General features: G+C 61.9%; 1 protein-coding gene across 1 annotated transcript in view; it reads right to left on the bottom strand.

Annotated features, from left to right (window-relative positions):
• Positions 1-1879: 1879 nt before the first annotated feature.
• The window catches only part of CPZ (carboxypeptidase Z), a 29517-nt gene continuing 18657 nt past the window's right edge, over positions 1880-12739 (bottom strand). The window contains exons 4-10 of the mRNA XM_025887484.2: positions 12122-12318; positions 11377-11538; positions 10728-10886; positions 7563-7698; positions 5506-5645; positions 2619-2718; positions 1880-2346 (exon numbers count right to left, since the gene is read on the bottom strand). Of these exons, the coding sequence (XP_025743269.1) occupies positions 1979-2346; positions 2619-2718; positions 5506-5645; positions 7563-7698; positions 10728-10886; positions 11377-11538; positions 12122-12318 (1262 nt within the window). The 3' untranslated portion in view covers positions 1880-1978. The remainder of the gene's footprint in view (positions 2347-2618; positions 2719-5505; positions 5646-7562; positions 7699-10727; positions 10887-11376; positions 11539-12121; positions 12319-12739) is intronic.

Below are 12739 nucleotides of genomic sequence, written 5' to 3' on the forward strand. Positions count from 1 at the left end.
GCCTCCTCCTTGTGGGGGTTCTGTCCTAAGTTCTATCAAAAGAAAAGATCATAGGAGCCACCAAAACGGTCCCCTGCTGGCCAGAAATAGGAAGCCCAACCTGTCCCCACCTGACCCTCCCACTGCCATGGTCCACTGCCCACAGCCACCCCCACACCAATCAGGCAATCTCTCTCCTCACCCTGGCCACCCCCACCCTCACCCCCTCCCCGGGGCCCAGGCCTCAGCTCCTGGAATGAACAGGTGCCCCGTTGAGCTCTTGGCCTTCATGCGCACTCGGATAAGCTCTTCTCCAGACAGCTGCGGACAGCAGGAGCCTCACACAGGTGCCCTGCAGGAGGCACTGAGCAGCCAGCAACACGCTCTGAGGTCCCGGGCAAGCGGTGCCAGCTCTCTGGGCTGCACCCCCATCAGTAAATCGGGAAGAGCAGTCTGCTTCACACCGACGTGGTACACAGTAGAGCCAAATACACGATGACCTTCAGAACCACTGGACACAGGGGTGAAGGTAGGTCAAGAGCCCCAAAGGATGTCTGACAAACACTCCGGATCATGACCGATATACACATGCTCGCTTTGTGAGCCGCTGTGTCCGGCCAGACTGAGGACCTGAGCACGCCCGCACCCCCGCTCCACAGAGACCCCACCCCCTGGTGCTGGGAGCACACCTGCTTCTCTCAGCTTGCCCGGAAGGCTTCTGAGATGGCAGAGGCCAGGGCCAGCCATCAAACCGTGCTGATGTGCCAGTAGGGGTCATGGTGGGGGTCAGCTGGGGTCAAGGCACTGCGCACATGGGATCCCCATCCGGGTGGGGGCCCCAGTGGTGCAGCCAGGAGCAGCAGGGAAGCTGCCGTGTTGCAGACGATCCTTCTGTGATGTGTTGAACTGCGTTCCCCCAGAAGGTATATGTTGAATTCCTCACCCCCAGTATCTGTGAACCTGACTGTATTTGGAGATGGGGGTCTTCCTAGAAGTGATCAAACTAAGATGAGGCTGTTGGGGTAGCCCTGATCCAATAGGACTGGTGTCCTTTTATGTGGGAAAGCAGGAAAGTAAGGCAGACAAGCATTGACAGAAGATGGCCCGCGGATGTGGGGAGAAGCCAGCTGTTTATGAGCCAAGGACACAGGCCTGGCGTGCATCCTTCCCTCGTGGCCTCAGAGGGCACCACCCCTGTCTACACCTTGACCTCGGGCATCCAGCTTCCAGGACGGTAAGAAAACAAAGCCCTGTGCCTCGAGGCCCCAGCCTGTGGCACGTTGTTACACAGCCCTACCTGATTAGCATACCTTCTTTGCCAGTGTTCTCTGCTGGGCCGCATGCCTCCCTGCCTCAGGGATCCTAGGACCCATGGACCTGCCTGACTATAGAGAGATGGGCCAGGTGGAATCCTGTGGGGAGTTTGGGGCCTGGGGGTGGGTCTCTGGACCTGTGTTGGTGGCATCATAAGGTTGAGAAAGGAGTTAAGGGAGATGCTTCGTGTTGGAGGTAGGGCCCCATCAAAGCCTGGGAGCCTCCAAGTGTGACCCTTGGGTGATGCTACAGTCCCTGAGTTCTCACCAGCTCTCCTGCCCTTGAGGTCACCTGCTGCCCACCCCCCACTCCTCCCAGCCAGACTCTCCTGAAAACTTTCTCCTTTGCATCCCACCTCCGCATACTCCCGAGTCTCTGCTCCTGGCTGGCCCTGCACCTCCCTCCCCATGTGTCACCTCCCTGGGAGCCTCAGTGTCCCCATCTGTAAGGTAGAGGGCCCCTCTTGCTTTGGGGCCTCAGGGTCCACCCCACAGCTGGCTGCCCATGGGACCACTTGCCCCGGGGCCATTCGGGTGGACGAGGCCGGCGTGCCTCATGCCCAGAGCCTCTCACCATGGCCGACAGTAAATAAAATGACTTTAATAAAACAGAAACAGCTTTACAAGGTGTCTTCCGAAGACAAAATCAAGAGCCTGGAGCCTCTGGGCCAGAGGGTGGGGGGCAGCTAGTACTTGAGCAGCCAGCGCGGCTTGTGCTGACTCAGGGATGTGAAGTAGGACCACCACCACGGCTTACTCCCGCCCGCAGAGGGCTGCCTCCGTCCCCCGAGGGGCTCCCAGCCCGGCTCCTCGGGCTCCCCGTATGGGCTGGCACCTCCCGGGGGGTCTCGGGGCCCAGACCCATTTCTCCGTGGCCCGAGGAGGAGCTTCTTGGGTCCGGTGCCCAGAGGCTGGAGAATGAAGTCCACGCGGCCAGCCCTCTTCATCCGGGCGGGGATGGTGACCTTCTTGATGACCTTGGAGTAGCCGGGGGCCTGAGCTATGACGATGTGGGACCCCGGAGGTAGCAGTCTCCAGTAGTCGCCATCTGGGGCTGTGAACAAATAGAACACAAGTGATTCTCAGACCCAGGCTCACATTCGGGCTTGAGGTGCCGAGACGCGGGGGTCTGAGGGGCATCAGCCTGGAGGGCAAGCACCTGCCTCTGCACTGGCCTGGAGCACCCTTCCCACTGCTTCCTCAGCCCAACTCTTATTCATCCCTCAAAACCCGTGGAGGATGAGTGGAGCAGCCCCTCGGGGCACCGGGCCGATGACCGCTTGCGGGAGCCAGCCACCACGACTCGGGCCCCAGGAAGGTGCTCACCTGTGGTGATGTCATGGCGGATGCCCTTGACCAAAATCCGGGCGTTTTTGACCGGCTTGCCAAATTTGTCCATCACCACACCTTTGATGCCGCGGTGCACCTGAAGAGATAGAGAGAGAGGGCGCGGATAGGGTGTGTGCTCTCCAGAGGACGGGCGGCCTAGCCCAGCCAGCTCCCATTCGTCTGTCCTCAGAGCCCCCTCTTGCGTGTGACCCTGCAGTTCTGCTCGAGGGTCCACCCAACCGTCTCTCCTGGGCCAGGAGTGCTGAGCAGAAAACCCCGGAGCTCATCTCAGCTCCCCCTTCATATACAGAGCAGGTCGGTGTGGCCGCTCCTGAGCGTGGGCCCTGCGAGGACACGGACCCAGGATGTGGACCCTCGTGTCAGTCCCAGCCAAGGCGTCAATCACTCTCTGGTCTTGGACAAGCTACCCTGCATCTCAACACCATCTCCCATCTGTAAAATGGGCCTCGGGTGTTGCTGGAGAATGGCCCACAGCAGAGCCGGGACTCAGGGCAGGTCCCGGTCTAGGCGCTGCACGCTCCGAGCATATGCCTTCGGGTGAGGAAACTGCATCCCAAGCAGGGCCCCCTCAGAACTGCCTGGCCCTGTTCACGCTCCTTCTCCTAAAAATGTCGACAATAAACAAGCCAACCCGCCCTTGCTCTATCGGACTGCAAACAACTTGCGGCCCACGGGTCATGTCAAACGAGGCCAAGATGACTGGGTGGGAGGGGAGACAGTGCAGAGAGACTCTTCTCTCCCGGGAGGCTGCCCCCCACAGCTGCAGTGCTGCCCCAGGCCTCCGACCCCCCATCCTGCCCCTGCTCTGCTCAGAACCAACCAATTCCTCTCCCCCACACTCCTCTTCCTCCAAGAAGCCCTCCTTGATGACCAGCTACATCAGAGGCCTCCTCCGGGATCCCCAGCGCTGGGCTTCCACACTCCCAGCCCTGATCTCGCCAAAATGTCACCATCTGCCCTCCTCCCCCCAACCTAGAAGAGAGACCAGACCACATAGCAGGGTCTCATTTCATGTCAGCTTGCACGGGCTAAACTTTGTTCTGCCCTTGCTTTCAGGCTGAGGAGTCACCTTCCTGCAGACCCAGGACGTGGAGCTCTCCGGGAGGGAAGGAGACATGGTGCGCACGCCCCTCCCTTCCCAACCCGGGGAGATGCAGACACCCACCCAAGGTCTGGTCAGCATCACTGTGAAGAAGGCCTCCATGGGCCATGACAGACTCGATTCTTATCAGAAGCCCCAGCACGGCCTTCCTGGGGCATCGTCCTCAGAGGCCAGCCACACCCGGCTTCACGACCCGCCTGCCACCCTTCCGTGCTCACTATTAAATCTTTATACCCCAAGACCTCACATACAATATCCACAGAGCAATCCCAGCCCCATTTAAGGCTCCTTAAAACTAATTTTCACCAGACAGCCGTAAAATGAAATGAGCGAGGGGTCTGGCCCAGACCCATTACTGAATGATGACCTGCCCCACACAGCAAGAGGTCGCAGGCACAGCCATAAAACAGAAGCTCGAACAACACTAACAATGTCCAGCTCTTATCTGGGCTTTGCTTTTTATCCGACAGCGGCGACTGCTGACCCAGGAGGTTCTGCTTGGTTCTTGCCTGGAGGAAGGTTCCTGATCTTTCTAGAAAGGATTCATTGACAGAACTGAGGTTTGGGGCAGGCAGATCAGAGTGTGAGCTCTGAGCTCTGGACAGTCGCTGGGCGACACGGGGCAGGCCCTGTCACTGTCTGACCCTCTGTCTCCTCCTCTGGTTTTCTCGTGGCTGCTGAGAGCCAGGCCTGGGAGCCCACGAGTGACCCAGCAGCCCCAGGCCAGGACCGTCCTCCCATGGCACCTGTCCCTCGACCCACAAAATGGGGCAGCCCCTTCTAACACTCAGGACTGGTGTCAGGATTGAATGCCGTAGGTGGGGGGTGCCAACTGTAAGGTGCTATGCACGTACACCCCCTCACTGTCCCCTTCGGGACCTCCTGTATCTCCCTCCCTCAGGGCCTGCTTCTCCCGGGGACATGTGCCAACGTGTGAGTCACCTGAGTCTCGAAAATGTTCAGGAGAAAAGTCACTGGGGCATCTGCAGAGCCATGCTAGGCTCCGCCTCACCCCTTGCATGCCTGTCCCATGAGGTTACCGCCCTCAGACCGCCACTGTGAGCCACACTGGCAGGCAGGACTGGGAGAGGCACGGGCCGCGGTCACCACGCTGCTGGGGGACCACTCTGGGGGTCCACTGACGATTGTTCTAGCACGTTCCCAGTGGCTTCTGCTCAGCACCACCACCTATTTCTGGGTGACCGTGGCCCCAGGACAGCAGTTACCCCTCAGTCCGGCTGCCCCACCCCACCCCTCTGAGCCCGAGGAACAAACATGCTCCAGGCCCCACTGCCCAGAGCATCATCCTGAGGCCTCCCCCCGACCCAGTGCCCAGTCCGTTCCCGCATCCACGCTCCTCACTGTGGCCTGGGGACCCTCCCATGCCATCGCTACTGCCTGAGGTCTTCCACTGCCTGGTTCCTCCTACTTCTTCATGATGCAGGCGGGTGCCACCTCCTCTACCACCTCCATGGTCTCCAAGGCTGAGTCAGGTGCCATCCCTGGGCCGCCTTGGTCCCTGCATTCTCCCTGTTCGGTGGTGCCCCTTTAGGTCCTGAGAGCCTCGCTATCGTGGGGGCCCCAACGCATGCCCCCTGCGGTCCCAAGTGCCCCCAGGGCTGGCCGACAGGAGGTGGCCAGTGAACGGATGGACGGCTAGCCAATCCACAAGTCAGGGGCAGCCAAGCAGCCGCGCAGCCGCGCACCCGGTCCGCCCCGCAGCGCCCGCCAGGCTGGCGGAGCGAAGCCGTGGGGGCTCACCATCTCCACGAAGTTCAGGAGGGGCTCCTTGTTGTGCTGCCAGATCGTGTAGAGGGCCTCCTCCGGGGGGAACTTGACGCAGCCCAGCTCCACCGTGATCTCGAAGCAGTTGCTGTGCAGGTAGTTGAAGTCGGACATACCTGCGGCGCAGGGGGGCAGCCTGAGCGCGTAGCCGCGCTCGACACCCGCGCGCCCGCGCTGGGCACCCGCCCCCCCGCGCCCCCGCGCTGGACGCCCGCCCCACGCTCGACCCCCGCGCCCCCCCCCCCCCCGGGCGCCCGCCCCTGGCCCGCCCCCCGCGCGCCCGCCCACGCTGGACCCCCCCCCCACTCTGGCCGGCGGGGGCAGGGCCGCCGGGCAATCGTGAGTGGCTACTGCGCCATCCCCACTTTCCGGAGGAGCAGACCGAGGCGCGGGCCGCTGGCAGCCTGACCCAGGTCCCACGGGGGGAAGGGACGGAGCTGCACTTTGAACCCAGGTGTTCTGGCACCCAAGTCCTTGGGCTTACGCTCCATCTTGTGTGCCCCTCGGTGGGTAAGGAATGAGCCGATTTCCAGTAGAGACACATGCGCCCCGGCGGCCAAGCCTCTGGCCCTCTCCCCTCTCCAGGCCTGGACCCCAGGACAACAGCGTCCATGTACCTAGCCAGGCCCAAGAACAGCCCCGGGAAGAAGGTCCTTTGGCCCCCACTTCCAGGGAGAACACAGGCTGCGCAAACCAGTGGCAGAGAGAGGCTTCGAGAAAATCGGGCTGCCGGCCACCCACCCACTCCTGCCCTCTGTCCCATCGGCTTTCAGAGTTTCTTGTCCAGTAGAAGCTACACCCGGTCTCCAGGGCAGGCCTCCTGCACGGCCGGGGCAGCCCTGTGTTGGGAGCAAAGGCAGCCCCTGTGCTTCAAAAGTCAGCAGCCACTGCTACCGACTTCACCTTCTGCTACTGCTATCAACTTGAACTTCACGGCCCGCGGGCCTTCCCCAGGGGCATGGGGCAGCTTCTGTCCCTCAGAGCCCAGGTGCGCGGGTCCCGGACTCCAAGTCTTGAGCATGACCCCATGTCCAGAGCCTAAAGGGACCCACGGGGTTGGTCGGAGCCTGGGAGAGGCAGCCGGGCTCACTGCCACAGGGGCACAGACCCAAGGACAACACGGGGCCAGTGGCCAAGGACAGAGGGCCCCATGCCCCCGGGAAAGGCCCACTGGGGCCGTCTGGGGGCAGCAGGGGCAAGGTTGCTGAGCAGGGCTGTGAACTAGCTTCAGCACAGGAGCTGAAGGGGCTGTCCTCTGCCCACAGCTCTGCCCCCTGTGGCATGGACGCCAACAGGCCCTTCTCTTGCCCGAGCCCGATTTCCTCATCTGCCAAATCTCCCAAATACTGAGTGTCGTGCCAGGGTGGAGGGGAGGCAGGCAGAGTGCAGGAGCACGTGGGCCTGGCCCAGCAGGTGCCTCTCAGGGCACACAGGGTCCCGTGCACCCTGCTTTGCTCTGTGTGATGTCCACCTGGACACCCAGTTAACGTGGAACTTCAGAAAAACAATGAATAAAGTTTTAGTGTAAGTATATCCCATGCGGTATTGGGACATACTTATACAGTACCAAAAAGGCTTCATTATTTCTCTGAAATTCAAGTTTCATTGGAGTTCTTTATTCCCTCCTACCCCCCAAGAGGCAGAAAAGAATTGGTCACAGGTGGGGTCACTCAAGGTCAGCTCTCACGAAGTCCCCCCACAGAACCGGCGGGGGGGGGGGGCTGGAGTATATAGCTCTGCCACACCTGTCACCGCCACACCTGTCACCACCACACCTGTCCCCGCGAAGGTCCTCAAGACAGCAGCTAGAACTGAAGCCAGACCCCACCACACGGGCGGGGATACACATGCTGCTGCCTCCCCCACACTCCAGAAGTTCCAGAATCCAGTTCCCACAAAGAGCTGCTGGGAGGAGATGGCCGTTCCCTTCCAGCCCCTCCCCAACCTCCCCCTCCCCCTCACACCCCCCCGGAAGCCCTCCCTGCCCCACCCCCTCCCCGTCCCCCGCCCCAGCCCAGCCCCCCCACCCGTACCTCCAGTGAAGCTGTACCAGTCCGCCCCGTTGATGATGCTGCCCCTCTTCAGGAAGTTGCCGCCGCATCTGTTCTCCGACCTGTCCATCATCATGGGGTGGACGTCAGCATAGGCCCTGGCCAGCAGCTTGAATATCTGGAAAGAAGACCAAGGGACAGGTTTCTCGTGAGGCCAAGGCCAGAAGGTGGGGCACCCTGCAGCACGCTCTCAACGCTGGGGGCAGTGGGGTGAAGAGGGCTCTGCAGCACAGATAGGAGGGGGATGGTGTCCACACAGATGGTACAGCATGTGCAAAGGCCCGGAAGTGGGAGAGCCAGAGCTCAAGGCCCCTGCGGTGGGAACCTGGCACCCTATGGAGCCCCTGCACACCTGGCTAGGGAGGGTGGGCTTTCTCCCAAGAAGGGGGTGCACTGAAGGGACGCTGGCAGGGCTCCCCGAGGTCAGCTCTGCAATTTCCCAGGCACTTCCTGCAGAGGGCAGGCCTCGGGAGAGACGGGAGCCTGTGGCGGGCCTCATTTGCACTGACCTCCCCACTGACTCCTCTATGATAACCATCACCCCATGTTCCCCAGGGACAACCTGGGTTGTGGGAGGCCCCCACCTGCTGCCACACACGTGCGGTTTCTACTGTGGTGGGTGGAGGGACATGGGACCCAGGGCCCGCACCCCGGGGGGCAGCCTTAGGGGCGGGCACGTCTGAGTGTGTCCACAGCCCCTGCCCCCGGCGCAGCACTCCCCCCCACCCCAGGCAGGAGCGCAGGTCCTCCCGTGCCTGTGTCCCAGCAAAGGACCCGGGGTCTGCTCAGGGTGGAAGCTCCCAAGCTGGGGTCATGTGGACAACAGGGCCCAGGGCACTACGCTTGTCATAGTCGCGTGGCCCTGGGAGAAGTCTGTCCCTGTGAGGGGACCCCTCTGCAAAAAGGGGGAGGCTGGGCATGTGGGGCCAGGCCACAGTGAGGGTCTCTCCGGTGGGGGGTCATGGCGACTCCAGGACCCGGGGAAGGATGGGTCCAGTGTCTCTGGGGTAGGGCCGTGCAATTTTAGCTCCGTCCCTCAGACACAAACCAAGCACCCAAAATACAAGCCCACGCATGGCCCACAGTCACGGAGGTCGGCAGATCATCCAGCAGCTGTCCTCGGCCCGGAGTCCCAGGGACCCAAGGAAACGGCCTTCTGCCCACAGGTGCTGACGGGGTGGTCTCGAGAACTCTGCCGGGGTTCCCCCCTCTCTGGCCCTCCCCTGTCTGCCAGCAAAGCAGCGCCTGGCCTGGCGAGGCAGGCTCCCCACACATCCTGCCTCGGTCTCCCCCCTGTCGCCCATCAGTCAGCCCCACCGCCACACCGCCTGCCCTTGGGAGAGCAGGGAAAGTCATCGTCAGTCCCCAAAGCCCAGGGACACACAAGCCGCAGGCCTGCTGGGAACAGGCCCGACCTGGGGGCAGGGCACCGGACAAGGACATCAGGAGGCCAGCCGGCTGTAAATGAATGAGGTGGTGTGGGGGGGTGGGGGGTGCTCTGCAGGAGCTCAGGCCAGGGGCTGCCCAGCTCTGCCGCCTGGGACCCTCTTGCTGGGGGTGGGCTGGGTTGGGGAGGGTTTGAGGAGGACCGAGCTTGAGCCGAGCTTGGGAGAAAGACTATGGCTGAAGGGACAGGTATAGGGGGACAGACGGCCTGGAATGGCACCAAGAGGTGCTTGCTCTCATCCACGGGGCACCACGGGGGTTTGGGGGAGGGGATGTGGAACACCCTGGCCAGCCCCTCCTTGCACTCCCCCGCCCCCCAGCGCCCCTCCTGGGACCCTGGTTTCCACAGAGACCACTGCTGGCTGTGGGCCTGAGCATGATCGATCCATGATTGATGGCTGGTGGGGAAGACTCACAGTTTTCTGACTCTGGTGGGACTCGTTGAGGTGAACTTCCCCCCCCCAGGGACATCCTCATGCATCTGCCTCTGGACTCAGACACGGGGCCTGGCACCGAGGGCTCTGGCCGCCAAGGGGACCCGGGCCTTGTCCCGCTGTTGGCTCCGCCCTCTGACAGCCCGGGGGGGTCAGGGGCTGGTCCTGCTTGAGGCCGACCAGCGCACGACATCGGGGGGGCCGGGAGGGGAGGCTGGGGGAGGCTGAACTGACCTGCGCGGCCGAGGGAGGGGAACGGGCAGGGAGCTACCGACAGCGGTCCACGCAGCCCCCACTCCCCGCTCCCTGCCCTGCCCCAAAGCAGAGGGCAGGCCTGGCTCCCCACCGCCCCTGGTCCACCGGGAGCCCTGCTGGGTGACTGAACAGAGAGCTGGGACCTTTCCAAGCCCCCAGGCTAGCCAAGGCCAGAGCGTCCAGCTTTGTCGTCCCCAGAGGAGATGGGAAGGAGCCCAGGGACTGGCCTTGGTGGGAGAGGGGTCACTGGGGACAGTGTGGGCAGCTCCTTCAGTGAGCTTGTCTGTGGGCCCTGGACCACACAGATCACCCCCTTCGCCTCCAAAACACGGGAAGTGATGGACTCCCACCTCCCAGACCAGCCTGCATGAGCTCCGGGATCAGGCTTGGGAAGGAGTCCCATCAGGGCGAGGGGACCACCTGCAGCCAGTCCTTAAGGGAAGAGGGGGTGGAGAGGGTCCTGGCCATCATCACGTCCTCCCCAGCTGGCCTGACCAGTGAGGGAAACTGAGGCCTGAACGGGGAAAGGCCTCTTCAGACCCAAGGGAACTCCGGGGCCAGAATTCTTCCTCTGAGGAATTTCCCGCTGCCTCCCGGCCCAGGGGACCCTCAGCAAACCTGCAAGGCCCCAGGAGAAGCAGGGAGGCGGCCAAGGTCGGGCGCAGGCCATGCGCACTGCAGCACTGCCCTCTGCCGGCATTGCCTGGAACCCCACCCTCTCCCCGCGGCCAGGCAGGGAGGGCGGGGGTGCTACAGTTCTCACCCCAGGGGCTCCCCGCTGGGGACACTGATGGGCGGTGGGGTGTGGCCAGAGGAAGGATGGGCTGCTTCCAGCTGGCTGGAGGGCTTCCTGGAGGAAAGGCCTTTAGAGCTGGGCCTGAAAAGCTCCTAGTGTTCCTGGGACTGCGTGGGTCTCACTGAGCTCAAAACAGGAACAAGGTCAGGCCAGCCCCGAGGGCGTCACCCCCAGTGCAGCCTCCCCTGCACACACAGTAGGCCCGCCCCCTCTCACCTTCTCATCGGGCGTGGGAGAAAACATCTTCTCTTCCTGGGGGTGCTTGGAGAAGTCGAAGGGGTAGGACACCACCAGGTCGCCCCCATGGAGGCTGGCCGAGAGCACGAACGGGGTGGTGCGCATCCACTTCATTATCGCCTTGGTCTCGGGGGCCACCTGCCCAGCACGGACGAGACCATCTTCAGGACCAGGCATGGCCCCGCTGGCCGCCCCGGCCATGCCCACAGCCTCCTCCGGCCATCTCTGGGCCCTCCATCCCTGCCCACCCTGCCCCAAGGCCCTGGCCCAGCCCCCACCCGGCCCCCAAGATTCCCTTCAGGTGCCACCAGGCTCTCCCACCTGCCCACACCCTTGCCTGAAACTCATTTTCCCACCTTCTGGGGCCGTCACTTCCTCCAGGCAACCTGCTTGGGAGCTGTCACTGAATACCTGCCGGGCCCAGGGTGTTTTCCATACATGTTCCCTGAACCCCAACAACCCAGTGAAGAGTTACCCCCATGTCCCAGGCAGGAAACAGAGACTCAGAGGCTCAGGCTGCTAATCGCCAGGCTCTCCTGCCCTGGAGAGACCGTACCTGCAGTCCCAGAATAACCAGAGACCCCTCAAATGCATGACTGTGCACGGGGTGGTCGGGGGTGGCTCCTACCTTACCCCACCAGTAGTGCTGTGGGATGGGGATGTGGTCACTGCGCACGCTGCGGGACTCGGCCAGGCGGTAGTACTCAGACGTCAGGTCGGGGAAGTTGCGGTTCAGATCCAAGTTCTGTGCGTTCTGCCTCCCGCTTGTCCACCCGTTGTAGCCGGCGCCCTAAAACACAAGCCACCCCCACCTAGGGGTCAGTACACCCCACCCCGACTCCTTCCGCAGGGAGGCCACGGGGCTGGGCTGAGTTGGAGGTGAGGGTTGCCGTTTCTCCCTGGCTTTGTGTGATGAACTTGGGAGCATGTCCAGCCAAGCTGTCCTTGACCTCTCCCATCTGTCCAGCTCCTCCCACCCGACCTCCTTGCTGAGGCTCCAACCTCAGGGCCTTGCGCTGGCTCTCCCCTGCCTGAATCCCCCCAACTTTTATGTGCACTGCTTGCTCCCCACCTCCGCTGGGGCCCCGCTCAAAGTCATATCAGAGAGCCCTGGCCCTCTAGCTACCTTGAGAGCTCCCCCTGCCCCCCTCACCCTCAGATTTCCCTACAGAGCACATCCTCTTTTTCACACACCACAGAATTATCGGTGTCTGCCCCCACCCCAAGTAGGACCTTGCTGATGTTGATGCCTGCTGAATGCCCATCACCCAGAACGGTGGGTGCACACAGACCCCCAATCACTGCTAGTGAATGAACAGATGGGAGGGTGTCAAACGTAGCGGCCCACAGGATCCGGTGTAGGGGGCACTCACCTCGGCAGCCGCCACCTCGTACCCGTCGGGGTTCATGGAGGGCAGCAGGTGAATGCGGGTAGTGTTGAGCAGGCGCTGGATACGGGGACTGCCCAACAGGTACTCGGAGCACAGGTACTGGGCCAGGTAGATGAGCATCTCCCGCCCTGCCACCTCATTGCCATGGATGTTGCCGATGAGCTTCACCTCAGGCTCCACTTGGGGGAGATACAGTGACCTGAGGGGTCGTCTCAAACCCTAGGGTCCCCGGAGACTTGAGGGTCCACATGGCAAGGCTGGCTGGATGCTTTGGGACCTACTCATACTTGTTTTGGCCCGAGCATCACTGTGACCAATGAGGTCTCATCAAAGTCACGACTGACTGAGCTCATTTCTTAAGTTTAGCCACAATTATTAGCAAAAAACATCAAGGATATTAATTAATAATAATGTATGTTATCATTGCTCTGTGTGATTTTATTCACAGTCACTTTCTATACTTATGTAGTAAATTAAGGTGTACATTGGTGCTTAGATGGGAAGGCAGTTGGCCCTCAAATGGATGGATGGAAGGAAGGATGGGTGAATGGGTGAAAGGATGGAAGGATGGATAGAAGGTTGGATAAATGGATAGGTGGA

The sequence above is a fragment of the Callorhinus ursinus genome, unplaced genomic scaffold, assembly GCF_003265705.2.
Source record: "Callorhinus ursinus isolate GAN/ISIS: 27379988/994484 unplaced genomic scaffold, GSC_fseal_2.0 scaffold4, whole genome shotgun sequence".
In the NCBI taxonomy this organism is placed as follows: Eukaryota; Metazoa; Chordata; class Mammalia; order Carnivora; family Otariidae; genus Callorhinus; species Callorhinus ursinus.